This window comes from Lathyrus oleraceus, chromosome 7, assembly GCF_024323335.1.
Source record: "Lathyrus oleraceus cultivar Zhongwan6 chromosome 7, CAAS_Psat_ZW6_1.0, whole genome shotgun sequence".
NCBI classification, from domain to species: domain Eukaryota; kingdom Viridiplantae; phylum Streptophyta; class Magnoliopsida; order Fabales; family Fabaceae; genus Lathyrus; species Lathyrus oleraceus.
The window spans coordinates 527,725,194-527,742,277 of record NC_066585.1 but is presented as its reverse complement, the minus strand read 5'-3'; the positions used below and the strand labels follow the sequence as shown (position 1 = coordinate 527,742,277).

The following is a 17,084-nucleotide window of genomic DNA, read 5'->3' as shown; positions in this document are numbered from 1 at the left end:
ACATACCTCTACCATTTGTATATGTTTTTCAAACTTTTTCTTCTCTGCAATGTAATCCTGTGCTGCAATCTATGTGGTAATTGAATTAACCAACAAGAATTCATACAACAGAACTATAGAATTTTCAACAATAGAATACTTAGTCTCATCCAAAACCTGCAAGTGGTTTAGTCTCTCTTGTAAACCTTGTATCACAATGCAAGCTTTCTTCTCAGCATTTGTAATTGACTCATTTTCATTTCTCAACACAGACAACTATAAGAAGAAACAAACAAGTAAATGCTGTCATGAAGTTCTCAATTGATTCAATTGCTGAAGCGCAAGTTATTATGTGATAAACTACTTGTTTTTCAGATTCTTCCTTGAAACTTCGAAATCTTTCTCTAGCGAAACTCGCTCGCTTCTTCCACTCGTCACGCTCTGACCGAAGTTCGGAATTCTCTTTCCTAACATTAACAACCGAAAGCAAATACTAAGTTTGATGTTTTTTTACAAGCAACAAGACATACTAAACATACAGAACAAATTAAAAAAAATACCTAGACTTTACTAGTTCATCTTCAAGGTGTTTCTCCCATTGAGTTTTATGCACTTGTGGTTCCTTAGTAGTAGTAACTGAGAGATTGGAGTTGTAAATAATACAACACAATTAAGAAATTTTAGAAAATATTTTGAATTAAGGACAAGTATTAAAAGAAAGATGAAGGAACCAGGATGAAGCTCCAAATAGAGTGGCCTAGGTGAATGAATATTCTCTTTCTCTTCATTTGAATTCTTGAGCAATTCAACCTACAAAGAAAGAGTTAAAATATATTCAAATTCAGTAGCGACGCACTGTAGTTTTTATTATAGTTTGAGAATGGAAATGAAATATTGATGTTGGCATGAAGGAGTAAAGTTACGTTTCCAGTAGGTGTTTCTGGTTGAGCTGAATTGACATCTCCTGCAATGCAATTATATTTATGCCATCTCCAGTTGGTAATCAAACACTTTGTAGAGCTGAAATGTTAATGAAAGTTTAACAGATATATGTAATAATGAAAACATTAGTAATAATAAGTAAGAAACAGTAACTAACTAACCAGTATCTGACAGATTTGCATCGTGAACATTTGGTGGTACTTGGTCTACCACATTGTTCACACCCAACATCTAGATGCTATTGTACAAAATATTCAGAACCTTAATTTACAAACTAAATAATTTTGTATGACCACGCTCAAAAAACCAATGCTAAAAAAACATTGACATTAACACTAATATAGCTTACCATGGTACTCTGCAGGCTAATAAGAGAAATACACAAATAACGCAGTTACCAAAATGTAATCATAATGAAAATGTCATACACATCCAACACCAATGCTTACCTGCCATATTTCCAATAGCTGCCAAAACAGATAACCAACAATCATAACCAAGCAAAACAGCTTCCCTGCCCACACTCCACATACGAGATATCTAAAGAAAAGAGAAAATCAGCAATGGTAAAAATAGCACCTCATTCACCTACTACTTGTTTTACTGGCCTATCAACAACTCTCTACTACATGTTGTCATTGTGTCCAAATTGAACCTATGATGTTTAGAGTGTACCGTGAGAGACGCTCTAATAGATTTTGATTGGAACACTTCAAAGCACGGTCATACACAATTTCAGTCCTTTTGGCAACATCGTTCCAATCGTAGAGCTCCCTCATCTACAGAGAACACGTAAACAAAAAAGAACTAGTTTACCCACCAAATGTGTTAGAAAAGAAGATTTGAACAATAAACTCACTCGATTATGCATATCTTGTGGATCAATTTTTGGCCAATGAAATCTGCAGTTTGTACCAATGTCTTCAAACTGTCATCCTACCATGAAATCCAAGTTGTTCAACTAAGTAGTTAATGAAACAAACCTGTTACATAGACAGATGGTACAATAATATTCCCACCAAGCTTAACTCTTCCACTTTCATCTTCCAAAACAAGATAATCATCTTTGTCCACAAAGTTATGCGGCTTGACAAGCGGGACAACCGATCTCTGCACATCATTAGCAAAGAAACTCAGCACTGTGCCATACCATTGTCCTATTTTTTACTTACAAAACCCACTATTGCCAATCGCAGAAAATAGCAATTTGTTCAATTACTCACTACGAAAACTGATATAGCGCCCAATGTAACTAATATTTGGAAACATTTAGTACCAAACAGCTTATCACAGAACAGCAGTGATTTGTTCAACTCCCACAACATTATAGTCGTTGCTACTCAACAACCCTAAAAAACAAAATTTACATAAAAACAACAACCACACCCCTCCAACAAAAAAAAAATAGAAACCCGGAACCACAATACCTCTTTAGAATACTCATCAAGTATGCAAGGTTTCAATTTCATGTTTTTAAACAGTGTCCCAACAACAACACACTCCTTGCCCTCTTCCAGTCCCAACACCGTGCACACTGTCCGAATCACCAGAAACTCAATCAATTAACAAAATTTCAAGTAATCAAACATAAAAAGTTATCAAATTTAAAAGTCAGTATTGATTTAAAGCAAAACCCTAAGTTGATAAAAATATAGAAAATAAAAAGTACGAACCAGGAGAATTAGGTTTCCATTGGGAAACAAGGGAGTACAAGAGAGTTCTCATCAAGCGAAGACGAGCGAAGTAAATTTGACTGTATTGCTGTCCACGATATATCTCTTTCCCAATTTCGAACGTTTCATCCTGCACCAAAATCGAATTAACGTATTTTCACAGTTCACAACACAAAGACGATGAGAGAGAGGGGAAGCACTGAACCAGAGATTCATAGGAGCATTGCACTCTCTCCATTGTCATGGCTTGGCGGGAAAAGTGTATTCGTGTTCGCTGTTATGGTTTTCGCTGATAGGGTTTCAACGTTCGCAGGAGGGAAAACAAAAGAACAGAGAACGAAAATTGAAATGGAGTCTGAAATTTTATTTTAATTAGACCTTAGACAGCGCTTTTGTGGAAAGCGCTTTCTAAGGTATGCCTTAGACAGCGCTTTCCAAAAGCGCTTTCTAAACCCCCCCCTTAGACAGCGCTTTTGGTTTTAATTTTTTTTTAATTTAAAGACTTTAGACAGCGCTTTATCAAAAGCGCTGACTAAGGTCTATATTTAAAAGCGCTTTCTAAAAGCGCTGTCTAAGGGGGGGTCTTAGACAGCGCTTTTAGAAAGCGCTGTCTAAGACCCCCCCTTAGACAGCGCTTTCATTATTTTTTTGGAACATTTTCTGCGTTTTATTTTAATTTTAACCTTAGACAGCGCTTTCTTTTAAAAGCGCTGTCTAAGATGCGCTGTTAAAAGTCATTTTTGGCGTAGTGACTGATTTGGTTTTTCACCTCGGTTTTATGAAAAATCGAGGGAATTTATGTTTTTTTATTTTTTAAATAATAAAAAGTAGCGCGCCTTGGCTTTATACCTTAGTTTTCTATAGTTCGAGGTGAAAGCATTGTCATAAAAAGCGTTATTTGTCGTAGTGTGATAATCATCATCGATTTTACTTCTCTATGAGTGGTTTGATACGAGAGTTGGTCTAACCATGAGACTGATTAATCTATTACAAATTTATCACCTTAACCTTTTATGATCATAGTCGTTGAATAATTCCATCAGCATAATCACTTTGGGCAATTCATTTGAAAAATACAATCAATGTTTTTGTTTAAATACATCAGGGTTGACAAACTCCATCCACTAATCACTTCTTCTTATACACTTAGGATAGTATAAAGAGTTCTATTGTCTTTCGATTTTAATTTACATTATATCATAAGCATTCTTGCAAGAGGATTCGTTAGAAGTGTCGAAACGACAAAGAGAGCATGCACAAGAAAAAGAAATGCTTGGTTTGATCAAGAGTTATATCATCCTTCCTTCTTAAAAACTTGTTTTCAAGTAAAAAACTTCTCAAGTTATCAAAACAGTCTCTATGAGCTTGTGTTGGGTTGTAGAGAGCCTTTTTCATTTTTGAAAACGTAACTAAGAAAAGTTCTAAAAATGGGAGGATGATCAACATACAGTTCCTTCTGGATGTAGCCATTCAAAGATGAACTCTTTACATTTGTTATGGACCGACCAAATACCTATTTGACCAAGGCCCAATCTATCTCCAATCCACTCTAATTAACCCAAATTATAAAAATAGTTCACATGCTAAGAGCAATGTATAAGATCTAATCTCCAGTTTCAATATATTCATCTTGAATCTTGAACTTACTTGGGTTTTGAAGTGCTAACCATGCAAGTCCACCACGCGCCACCATTAAGGATATCAGAGCCACCGATCATATCACCAGTTATCCAACTATCTCCATTTATGGTTTATTCATGAAGCTAGAGCATCCATTTCTGGTTCCCGAATGGAATAATGACATCGTCTAGGGAATCGACTTATGATTCCTATGTTTTCTATGAAAATCATGTTCGCATTGTAACACCATAGAACAAACTCAAAGGTTCCAGATTTGGATTTTTGCATTTGAGATCCAAATCTATGAATCACCAGTTCACAACCTCTTAAGGGCACCGAATACAGAGGGAATCAACCTCTGATTCCTGCGTTTTCTATCTTCACCGTCGCAACCTTCTAAGATTTCAAAATTGAGAAATGTTTGGAAGTGAACACAGAGATCTTTAGCGGTGTATCTGATTAACTACTGCTTTTATTCCAGTTCTTCAGAATCTAGATCTTTGATTTCCTCAAAAACTCTGCAGAACATCGAAAGTAAGAGTTTCACATCCAGATCTAGGGTTGTGTCAGGGTGTGAAGGCAATTTTCATGAAGGTTACCCCAACGACTCGCAATTCACCATCTGAACTGATTTCGGTCGTACTTCCACCCGTTGTCGAGGTTCTCGCAACCTCGGAGGGATATTGTAAGTTCATAGTTAAAGGCGCTCAGATACCGCAAGTTCGTAGTTAAAATCAGGTGTTTATCTAGTACCACGATGCCTCCCAAAGGAACCATGGGATTTCCCCTTTATGCACCAAGGTCTCTCCAAGTCAGGTCATAGAGCGAAGGTCCACCAAGAGTACCTAAAGAAATACATATCAGGTTCTAGTTGCAAGGAGACCGGTCGATAATAAAACCCATGCACCATTTTATGTCCCCGTTCTAAAGTAAAGACTAGACGAGCCTATTAAGGTACTCAGTCCACGTCCGACTAGGGGTGGCAAATGGGCATGCCCGTCCCTTTTAGGTCCGCCCCGCAAAAAAACAGGGGGGGGAGGTCATAGTTGAAGATGTGGGGGTCTAAATCCTTGGCCCGCCCCGCACAAAAGTGCGGGCAAAACGGGCATGCCCAGCGGGCTGAGCCCGTTTTGCCACCCCTATGTCCGACCATAATTTTGGGTCTGAGGAAACCGACCACCAAGGTCCAACTCATCCTCATAGCCAAGCCTATGAAATGAGGATAACATTTCCTCCGCCATCGTCACCTTGTTCGAAGAAAGAAAGCTCAACTTGGTACAGTAGGAATGAGGAGACCGATTAAAATGGAGCTTGGACCATACTTTATATATGAAATTAAACAGTATTAAGGAGAATCGACAAGGATATAATAGAAAATAGAGTGAGCCGTGAGGGTGAGGAAGTTTCACCTATAAATAAACGTCCTAGAAAATCACCCCGGTCTAGAGTAAAGAGGTCGAACCAATGGTATAATGGATGTAAGTAAATAGGCCTTTAATTACGAAAGTTTTCAAGGGAAGTATGCCTCAGATGGAAAAGATTGAAAAATAAGCTAAGTGAGGGATTCCAGGATTTTCAGCAGACTTTGTCCTCAGCAAACTTTGTCCTTACTCACACGCTTTTCGAAAAACATCTCAGAAGGTCACCCATCCAAATACTACTCCAAGTCATGCATGATTAACTATGGAGTTCTTATTTGTTAGGATACTTAAAAGAAGATGCATTTTTTTGGTATAGGTAGTACCAATCAATCCTTATAAGTCTTCCTTCAATCATGCAGTCTCATCTCTGTACAACCTCAGGATCTCTCTTATTTCGATGTCAATTCGGCGACTACTCTCCGCCCTATTTGGCCTCGAGTGTTACTTCCACTCTTCGGCCTCAGGTGTTACATGCCCACCAGCTTCCACTTGGTTCATCCCCGAACCACATCGTATTGGGAAACGTTTGGCTCTGATACCATTTGTAACACCTTAGATTGCTTTCAAGATTACCGACTAATCCCACAAACCAACACGGGTATTTTCAGTATGCTTTGTCCTCACTTACACGTTTTCAAGAAAACTTCCTAGAACATCACCCATCCAAATACTACTCCAAGTCAAGCACGCTTAACTATGGAGTTCTTATTTGATAGGCTACCAAAAAGAAGACGTATCATGTTGGTATAGGTAGTAACAATCAATTCTTATAAGCTTTCCTTCTACCATGAAGTCCAATCCCTACACAGCCTTAGTGTCCCTCTTATTCCGATGTGAATTCGGTGAACACTCTCTGTCCTCTTCGGCCTCGAGTGTTACAATCACTCTTCAGCCTCAAGTGTTACATGCCAACTAGCTTTCACTTGGTTCATCCCCGAACCACATCGTACTATGAGAGATCTGCTCTAATACCATTTGTAATGCCATAAACTACTTTCAGGATTACTGACTAACCCCACAAACCAACACAAATATTTTCAGCATGTTTTATTCTCACTCGAATGCTTTTTGGGAAATTTCCTAGAAGGTCACCCATCCAAACACTACTCCAAGTCAATCACGCTTAACTATGAAGTTCTTATTTGTTAGTCTACCTAAAGAAGATGCATCTTGTTGGTATAGGTGGTATCAATCAACCCTTATAAGTTTTCCTTCAATAATAGAGTCTTATCCCTACACAACCTTAGGGTCATTCTCATTCTGATGTGAATTTGGCGACCACTATCCACCCTCTTCTGCCTTAAAATTTACATCCACTCTTCGCCCTCTTCGGCCTCGGGTGTTATATTTTTTAATGTCTCAGACTACTTTCAAGATTACCGACTAATCCCACAAACCATCACGGGTCTTTTCAGCATGCTTAGTCCTCACTTACACGCTTTCCGAAAAACATCCCAGAAGATCACCCATCCAAATACTATTCCAAGTCAAGCACACTTAACTATGGACTTCTTATTTGTTAGACTACCAAAAAGAAGATGCATATTGTTGGTAATGGTAGTACCAATCAATCCTTATAAGTATTCCTTTTGTTGGTGTAAGCCCTAGAGGCCAATACTTTTGGTACTTGTATCGAATTATTTATTAATAATAAAAGGCTTTTTCTTTATTATGTTTGTCTAATAAAGTCCCTAGAATAGATAGTCCATTTAATGTATCAAGTGTGACTTAATCATGAGATCACATTAAACATAAGAACATTATTCTTAAAGTATCCATAGTCGAGCTTTATTGTGAAGTGGGATAACATTAAAGCATTAAGACTATTATGTATATAGACTGATGATCACATCTCATGGATCATGGATAAGGAGCTATCAAGTCTTAAACATAGGTATGAATATTAAGAGTAATATTTATACTGGATTGACCCGTTATGAGAATACTATATAGAATGTTATGCATAGTGTCATAAGTTATTCTCATGATGATAATGGTGTATACCACCCTTCGACCTGAAACCACTATAGACCCTAGATGTAGAGTCGAGTGCCTTATTGCTGATCAAACATTGTCCGTAACTGGATGACCATAAAGACAGTTGATGGGTACTCCACGAAGCATGCTAAGGGACATGCGTGACCTAGATGGGATTTTCCCATCCTGCGTAACAGGATAAATGTCTATGGGCCCAATATTGAACTGGACAAGGATGACACGGTCTATGCCTTGCCTTCAATATAGACATAAGGGCAAAAGGGTAATTGTACACATAAGTATTATCACAAAAGGATTTGTCAGATCACATGACATTTTCGTGTCTTGGGTAGCAGTGATGTATTGCTAGATACCGCTCACTGTTTATTATGTTAAATACGTGATTTAGTATATTTGCCAATGCCGCGAAAACCTATAGGGTCACACACAAAAGGACGGATTGATGAGAGATAGAGTAACTAAGGAATACCGTAATGTACGATGCACTTAAGTGAATTGTAGAACATCGTAAGGTACGATGTACTTAAGTAGAATACAAAATATGGTAAGGTACCACTCGCTTAAGTGATTTTGGCATATTATAAGATATGGGCCACATACACTTGAGTGGTTTTTTTAGCTTGCAGCCCATACAAGTGGTTCTATAAATAGAACCCTTGTGTAGAAGAATTTGTACAGTTGCAATTTCGTTTCTCTCTCTCTCTCTCTCTCTCACACACACACACACACACACACACACACTCAAAGCCTTCATTCGTAGCAGCTAGCACTGATATTGAAGGAATCCGTTCATGTGGACTGAGTAGAGGCGTTGTCATCGTTTAAAGTTCATGATCGCTCCATAGATCTGCATCAAAGGTTACAATCGCCACAAGAGGTAACGATTCTATCACTGATCATGCCCATTCGTAAGGATCACTAAAGGAGAAATTTTAAATTCCGCTGCGTTTTGGATCGCTCTTCTCCTTCACCTTCTACCATGCAATCTCATCTCTGTACATCCTCGGGATCCCTCTCACTCCGATTTGAATTTGGCGACCACTATCCGCTCTCTTCAGCCTCAAGTGTTACATCCACTCTACGTCCTCTTCGGCCTTAGGTGTTACACCAAGGACCCATATCTGCTGTCGAGCATCGACAAGTTAATTTATAGGGCCTTAAATTTCCAAGTTCAAACCTTCTTAGATGCCAACTAAAGGTACAATCAAATAATCATGAACCCCAACAATGCTCCAAAAACCATTTTCATGACCAACCACAACAATTTCTATTATGATGTCATGTTATTCAGTTTGAAGAAATTTTGGAAACCTATTAGAGCTCATGGACATATTTTTCTCTGAACATATTGATTGAAACCTAAAATTTTACATTTATAAAATGGTGGTCATGACCCCGGATGAAGGAAAGCATGACAATCTAAGAGAAACTCTAACATCAGTAAGAAGATACAATGTACACTTGAACTATAACAAGTGATCTTTTTTAGTACAGGCCGATAAATTCTTAGGATTCATGCTTAATAGGAGAAGAATCTAGGCAAACCACGATAAATGTTAGGCGATCTTCAACCAGAGGAGTTTGGCTTATGTAAAAGAGGTTCAATAGTTAACCGACAAGATTGTCGCATTATCTCGTTTGTTGTCGTGTTTGGGTGAATAAGTCTATCCATTTATTTGAAAAATTAAGAATGTACGAGAGATTCTAGTGGACTAAGGAATACGGAAAAGAATTTCATAAGTTAAATGGCTTCATGGCGGTCCCTTCTCTATTGACTTTCACAAATAATGAGATTCCCTTATATTTGCACGTGTCAGCCACTGACACCACAATAAGCTCAATCCTACTTCAAGAGGAAGACGAAAGAGAGAAGTTGATTTACTTCATTAGCAAGGTCCTTAACATAGTACATTATCAAAAGATGGAGTGACTCACTTTGACAATCATTACTCGTTAATGAGTCGGAACTAAGGAAGGTCAAAAGGCTTCATTCGATATATCATGATCACTAAGAAGTTGTTCAACTGATTACTTCTCCAATCATCATCGACCACCGTCAACCACTCCTCTAACCACTAGCACTAATCGCCATTGCGATCACCATTAACCACTACTTAATAAACTCAAGTTTCCATTTTTTACTTATGATCTTCAATATATGCACTATTGACTACCATAAAGACCACCACTATGGTCACCACCAACCATCAATCATGAACCTTCCAACCACCACTTTAACCACTAATAACCACCACTCTTACCATATTTAACCACCACATTTACCACCTTTCCACTCACTCTCGACCACTACCAACCACCATATTAACCTCCACGGGCCATGATCATATCTGATCACCCACTTTATTCATCTATAATATTCAATATGGCCACCACACTGGAAATTATAAACCACCGCTCTAATAATTTCAAATCACTATAAAAAATGAAGACCACCATTGACGATTGCTAACCATCATCAACCACCATGTTGAATACCACTAACCACTATATTGTCCACCATCAATCACCACTCCATCCACCTCTGATCAACAATTCAACCATCATCACTACCACCAAATACTAGTCAAACCATCTTAAAACACCACTTTAAGCATCAATGATTATGACCACAAACTACCACCATCAAGCACCACTATGTCCCCGACCAACTATAACACCCCATTTTCAATTTAGTCATTTAATCGATTTATCCATGAATTAATTGTGAATTGACATATTTTATTTGATTATAATATGTGGGGTGCTGAGGTTAGTTGAAATAAGTTAGAATTTTTTTATGATTATCTTGGTAATTAAATAATAAAGTTTTATTTAATTAATTGAGTAAATAATATTGGAATACTAAAATAAGGAGAAAAGGGGAATGTGTAGAGATTTTAAGGGAAATCTGGTAATTATAAGGTTAAGTTGAAGGTAGTATAGGAAAATCATAATTAGGAGGAATATGGTTATTAGAAAACAGGAGAGGGGTAGAGAAAAAACCACTTTGCATCTTACGTGAAAAATTTGGAAGAGAGAAAAGAAGAGCTAGGGCAAGAGGAAGGAGAAGAAAGGCTTAGAAGAAAAAGTTCAAGGATTCTTTCATCAAATTCAAAAATCTGAGGTAATGGGAGAAGAAACTATTCATCTAATTAGGTGTATTGCATGATGGAGTAGAGATGAAAGGTCCTTACTCTCTTTAGGGAAATAGGGATGTGGATGATTCTGAATTTCTATGATGTTTTAACGTTATTAGTTGTTTTTAATGATGAATTTCATGTGTCTATGTGTATACTTTTTTATTTTGAGATATTGATGTTTTCTACCATGTTTGAGGGTTTGGAATGTTTGGGGTAGACATGAAATAATGAGATTGAATGATTTTGTTGATGTCAACATGTGATATAATATGAATTTTCTGCTTAAATAATTGAATAATTGTAGTATGTTGAAATCTGAGATTGGGAGTTTTTACGGAATCGAAATCAGAGACCTGGAAGGCCTCCAACAGCGAAATTTGCAATTCTACATTTTGCAGGTCTAAACGAGTCCGCTTAGTGAAAATACTTCGCTTAGCGAGCAAGGCTTCGCTCAACGAAGAGTAATAGTGCTGAAATGCTGATTTTTGTCGTAACTTGAGTTTCGTAACTCGGAACGAGACCCAATTTGAAGCGTTGGAAAGCTAACGTGAATTACTATCAATTGGTAATAGTTTATGAGGAATATTATGTTAAGTGTTTTATGCTTTGAATATTTGAAATAAATGTTGAACTTGAAACTTGTTTTATCTCCCGACGATTATTGTCATAACTTTTAATTCGTAAGTCTAATTTAGATGTCGTTCGAAGTGTTGGAAAGCTGACACATTAAATTACACAGTGATAGTGAGAGTTTTGAATGATTGAACTATGATTATGTGTGTATTGTTATGGTTTATACAATGATGTGTATGAACCATTTAGCGAGACATTGAGTTTCTGTGGATGATGAATTATTGTGGTAAATTGCTAATATAATTGTAGGTTGTTTGATTATCGTGTTTTGATTACATGTTAAATTAAGATGCATGGTTTTAATGTGAAACTATCCTGGTTATGTTGCACATGGAATTATGCGGTTGATGTGATACTATTTGTGTTATTGAGTTGTTGTGATGATGCATACATTAGTTCATGCATCATGAATTATTGTTGTGAAAAAGGTGATTATAAGTTTCGATGTTGGTGATCGGTAATTGTCTCAAGCTTGATGTTGTGGCTTGGAGCTCGGTGTTGGAGCTCAAGGTTGCTGACTAAAGCCCTTGGGTTTGCAGTTGATTGGGACCCGATTCGTGTAAATAACCATTGTTGAGATCGGTACCACATGCATATGAGTCCATAATGCTGTTGAGAGTCACATTGCATATTGATTGTGAATTATGGTGAAGTGGGTGAAACTTGAATACATAGGTTATGTTGCCTAGTAGATTATGTTTGAGTTGTACTATATTTAATCTACTCTGATTGTTTATGCACCGTTTATTATTTGATTGTATTTTCACCCCTTCGAATTATGATCAGATCCGTGTGAAGCCGGAAGATATTTTGAAGACTGCTTTCAGAGTGAGATATGGTCACTACGAGTATTCGATAATGTCGTTTGGTGTGTCTAATGCACCTTCCGGAAGTTTGATGAAGAGCATGAGGGACATTTGAGAATTCTATTGCAGACAGTGAAAGAGAACCAGTTGTACACAAAGTTGTCCAAGTGCAAGTTCTGGTTAAAGGAAGTCAGTTTCCTTGGTGGTAAGATTTATAGTGGTGGTATATCTCTGGATCCACCGAAGATAGATGTTGTGTTTCAACGTGAGGCTCCAAAGTCTGTCAATGAGAATAGAAATTTTCTTGGTTTGGCTAGTTACTACAGGAAGTTTATTGAAGGTTTGTCGAAGTTAGCATTGTTATTGACTCGGTTGACTCGAAAGGGCCAAGCCTATGTTTGAGATGTGCATTGTGAAGGAAGTTTCCAAGAGCTCAAGGATAAATTGACGTCTGCTCCAGTTTTTATTTTTGTCGAATCCAACTGAGTTATTTGTTGTATATTGTGATGCTTCGAAGATGAGTTTGGGAGATGCGTTGATGCATAATGGTCAAGTGGTAACTTACACTTTTAGACAATTCAAAGTTCATGAGAGAAATTATCCTACACACGACTTAGAGTTAGCATTTGTTGTGTTTGTACTTAAAACTTGGAGACATTACCATTTTGGCTCTATATTTGAAATGTTCAGTGATCACAAGAGTTTGCAGTATTTTTCAATCAGAAAGAACCGAATATAAGGCAGAAGAGATTGTAGCTAATGCGTTGAGCATGAAGTACTTACACATGTCGATGCTTATGGTATGAGAATTAGATTTGATCGAGCAATTCAGAGATATGAGTTTGGTGTGTGAAGGAACTCCTAACAGTGTTAAGTTGGGTATGTTAAAGTTGACTAGTGGCTTTCTGAATCAAATGAGAAGTCCAGAAGACCTACTTAGGATTGATTGGTTAGTGTTGATTAACCGAGGTGAGGGTGGTAACTTCAGAGTTGACGAGAACGGTGTGATCAGATTCAGAAATAGAGTTTGCGTTTTAGATGTATCAGATTAAAAAAAGTATTCTTGAAGAAGTTCATATGAGTGGGTTAAGTATTCATCCCGGTGCTACTAAGATGCATCAAGAATTGAAGAAATTGTTTTAGTGGCCTGTAATGAAGAAAGAGGTAGTTGAGTTTTCTATGCTTGTTTGATCTATCAGAAATAAAAATTGAACATTAAAAGTCATTGGGCCTGATGTAACCGTTGAGCATTACAAAGTGGAAATGGGATAATATTTCTATGGATTTTGTAATAAGTCTTCCTAAGACGATGAAGGGATGTGACTCCATTTGGGTGATTGTGGATAGGCTGGCTAAATCGGCTCATTTTATTATGATTAAGATCAGTTGTCCTTTGCAGAAGTTGATCGAGTTGTATATTGAGAAGATTGTTAGTCCGTATGGTATCCTTCGAGTATTGTGTCAGATCGAGATCCAAAATTCACTTCAAGACTTTAGGAGAGTTTGAAGAAGGAATTAGGTACCAAGTTGAGGTTGAGTTCTGCTTATAATCCGCAGATAGACGATCAAACATAGATGACTATTCAATCTTTGCAGGATTTGTTGAGAGCTTGTGTGCTAGAACAAGGAGGTGTTTGGGATAGCTACCTGCCTTTGATTGAGTTCACTTATAATAACAACTTCCATTCTAGTATTGGAATGACACCGTTCGAGGATTTGTATGAGAGGAGATGTAAGACTCTTTTGTGTTGGTACGAATCAGGTGAGAATGTTATGCTCGGACCAGACATTGTTCAACAGATGACTGAAAAATATCAATTTGATTCAGGAGAAGATGAAAGCTTCTCAGAGTCGATAGACGGGCTACCATGATAAGAGGAGGAAAGCTATTGAGTTCCAAGATGGGGGTCATGTGTTTTTGAGATTTACCCTAGTAACTAGTGTTGGCCGAGTCTTGAAGTCTCAAAAGCTCACACCACATTTTGTTGGTCCATACCAAATCTTACAAAGGATGGGAGAAGTGGCCTATAGGTTTGGCTTGCCACCGCCACTTGCTAATATTCATGATGTGTTTCATCTATCTCAGTTGAAGAGGTACGTTTTAGATTTGTCTCATGTGATCCAAGTGGACGATATACATGTGAGAGAGAATCTGACTGTTGAGGCATCTCCCGTGCAGATAGATGGCCAGGAGGTGAAGCAGTTTCATGGTAAGGAGATTATCTTAGTAAAGGTAGTTTGGGGAGTACCAGCTGGTGGAAGCATGACTTGGGAGCGCGAGAATCAGATGAGAGAGTGGTATCTGACTCTGTTTTCCTCAGGTAATTTTTTAGGGTAAAAATGCTTTAAATGAGGGAGAGTTGTAACACCTCATTTTCAATTTAGTCATTTTATCGATTTATCCATGAATTAATTATGAATTGGCGTATTTGATTTGATTATAATATGTGGAGTGCAGAAGTTAGTTGGAATAAGTTAGAATTATTTATAATTATCTTGGTAATTAAATAATAGGAGTTTATTTAATTAATTGAGTAAATAATATTGGAATACTAATATAATAAGAAAAGGGTATGTGTAGAGATTTTGAGGGCAGGGTGGTAATTATAAGGTTAAGTTAGGGTAGTATAGGGAAATTATAATTAGGAGGAATATGGTTATTAGAAAATAGGAGAGAGGTAAAGAAAGAGTCAGTTTGCATCTTACGTGAAAAATTTGGAAGAGAAAAAAGAAGAGGTGGGGCAAGAGGAAGGAGAAGAAGGGCTTAGGAGAAAAAGTTCTAGGTTTCTTTCATCAAATTCTGAAATCTAAGGTAAAGGGGGAGAAACTTCATCTAATGAGGTGTATTGCATGATGGGAGAAACTTCATCTAATTAGGAAATTTGAGATGTGAATGATTCTGAAATTCTATGATGTTATGATGTTATTGGTTGTTTTCAATGATGAATTTTAGTACCTATATGTGTACAATTCTCTGTTTTGAGATATTGATGTTTTTCACCATGTTTGAGGGTTTGGAATGTTTGGGGTATACATGAACTAATGAGATTGAATGATTTAGTTGATGTCATTATTTGATATAATATGAATTTTATAATTAAATTATTGAATAATTGTAGTATGTTGAATTTTGAGACCGAGGGTTTTTATGGAACCGAAATAGGAGGTCCGGAAGGCCTCCAACAAAGAAATTCGTAATTCTGCATTTTGCAGGTCTGGATGAGTTCGCTTTGCAAAGAGAAACAGTACTGAAATGCTGATTTTAGCTTCCAACTATTTTCATCGTAACTTGAGTTCTGTAACTCTGAACGAGATCCAGTTTGAAACGTTGGAAAGCTCACACGAATTACTATCAATTGGTAATAGTTTCAGAGGAATATTATCTTAAGTGTTTGATGCTTTTAATATTTGAAATAAATGCTAAACTTGAAACTTGTTTTATCTCCCGACAATTATTGTTGTAACTTTTGATCTGTAAGTCCAACTTAGATGTCGTTCGAAGCGTTATAAAGTTGACACGCTGAAATAAACAGTGGTAGTGAGAGTTAGGAATGATGGAACTATGATTATTTTTGTACTGTTATGGTTGATACAATGATGTTTATGAACCGTTTAGCGAGACGTTGAGTTTCCGTGGATGATGAAATTTTATGGTAAATTGCTAATATAATTGCATGTTATTTGATTGTCATGTTTTGATGACATGTTGAATTGAGATGTATAGGAAATTATGCGGTTGATATGATACCGTTTGTGTTATTGAGTTGTTGTAATGATACATATATTCATTCATGTATCATGAGTAGTTGTTGTAGTGAAAGAGGTGATTACAAGTTTCGATGTTAGTGATCGGTAATTGTCCCAAGCTTGATGTTATGGCTTGGAGCGCGGTGTTAGAGCTCAAGGTTGCTGAGTGAAGCCCTTGGGTTCACAGTTGATTGGGACCCGATTCCTGTAAAGAACCATTGCTAGATCAGTACCGCATGCATATGAGTCGATAATGTTGTTGAGAGTCACATTGCATATTGATTGTGGATTATGATGAAGTGGGTGAAACTTGAATACATGTGTTGTGATGCCTAGTAGATTATGTTTGAGTTGTATTGTACTTAATCTACTATGATTGTTTATGCGTCATTTGTTATTTGAATGTATTTCTCACCCCTTCTATTTGAATTTTGCCGTTACATGGACATTGTGCAGACACTCAAGTGTAGCTGTTGTAGTAAGTGAAGTTAGCTCGAGGAGTTACTTCTTTAGTTTCGTTATTTTAGAAGTCGTGCTTACATCGTCTAACATGTGAGTGCAACTTATGTTAGATGTGTTTTGTATGATGTTAAAACTAGGATATTTTAGCATTAATATATATTGGACGATATTCTCTGATTCTCTATGTGCATCTTAACATTAGGAAGCATAAAAGCATTTGAAAACAACTTGGAAAAAGTCAGATGCATCAAATATGCATGAAAAATCATTTTTTTTTGTGAAAAATGGCGTTACAGGTCGACACATGCAATTATTGGTCGACCTACAGGTCGGCACATACATATACATGTCAACCTATAGAAAAAGTTTCTTTGCTATAGATCGACACATGCATTCTATAGGTCGACACATATGTTGCAGTATTAAAGCACGTACCTTCTGTTTCATGTGCCGACTCTTCAGGTCGACACATAGGGAGTGCATAACATTCATAGGTCGACACATGACCTTAGACAGGTTGACCTATGTATTGAACAGGTCTACACATGACTTCCATAGGTCGACCTATACGATGTATTTTTCAAAAAGTCATATTTTTCTCAAGTCCTTTGCATTCCTTTTTGCCCTAAATCACCCATGCATATAAATACTTCATACATGCAT

At 37.1% G+C, this 17,084-nt stretch overlaps 1 protein-coding gene across 1 annotated transcript; it reads right to left on the bottom strand.

Moving 5' to 3' along the window:
• Positions 1–200: 200 nt before the first annotated feature.
• Positions 201–11,701, bottom strand: LOC127104780 (uncharacterized). The gene is made up of 15 exons (XM_051041935.1): positions 11,589–11,701; positions 11,413–11,491; positions 11,109–11,315; positions 2,595–2,724; positions 2,349–2,455; positions 1,905–2,031; positions 1,781–1,794; positions 1,597–1,700; positions 1,371–1,388; positions 1,271–1,286; positions 1,083–1,159; positions 903–999; positions 711–789; positions 540–615; positions 201–446 (listed from the first exon to the last, which is right to left on the bottom strand). Exons 1-15 carry the CDS (start codon positions 11,699–11,701, stop codon positions 236–238), a joined length of 1,455 nt encoding a protein of 484 aa, XP_050897892.1. The 3' UTR covers positions 201–235.
• Between the last annotated feature and the right edge of the window lie 5,383 nt (positions 11,702–17,084).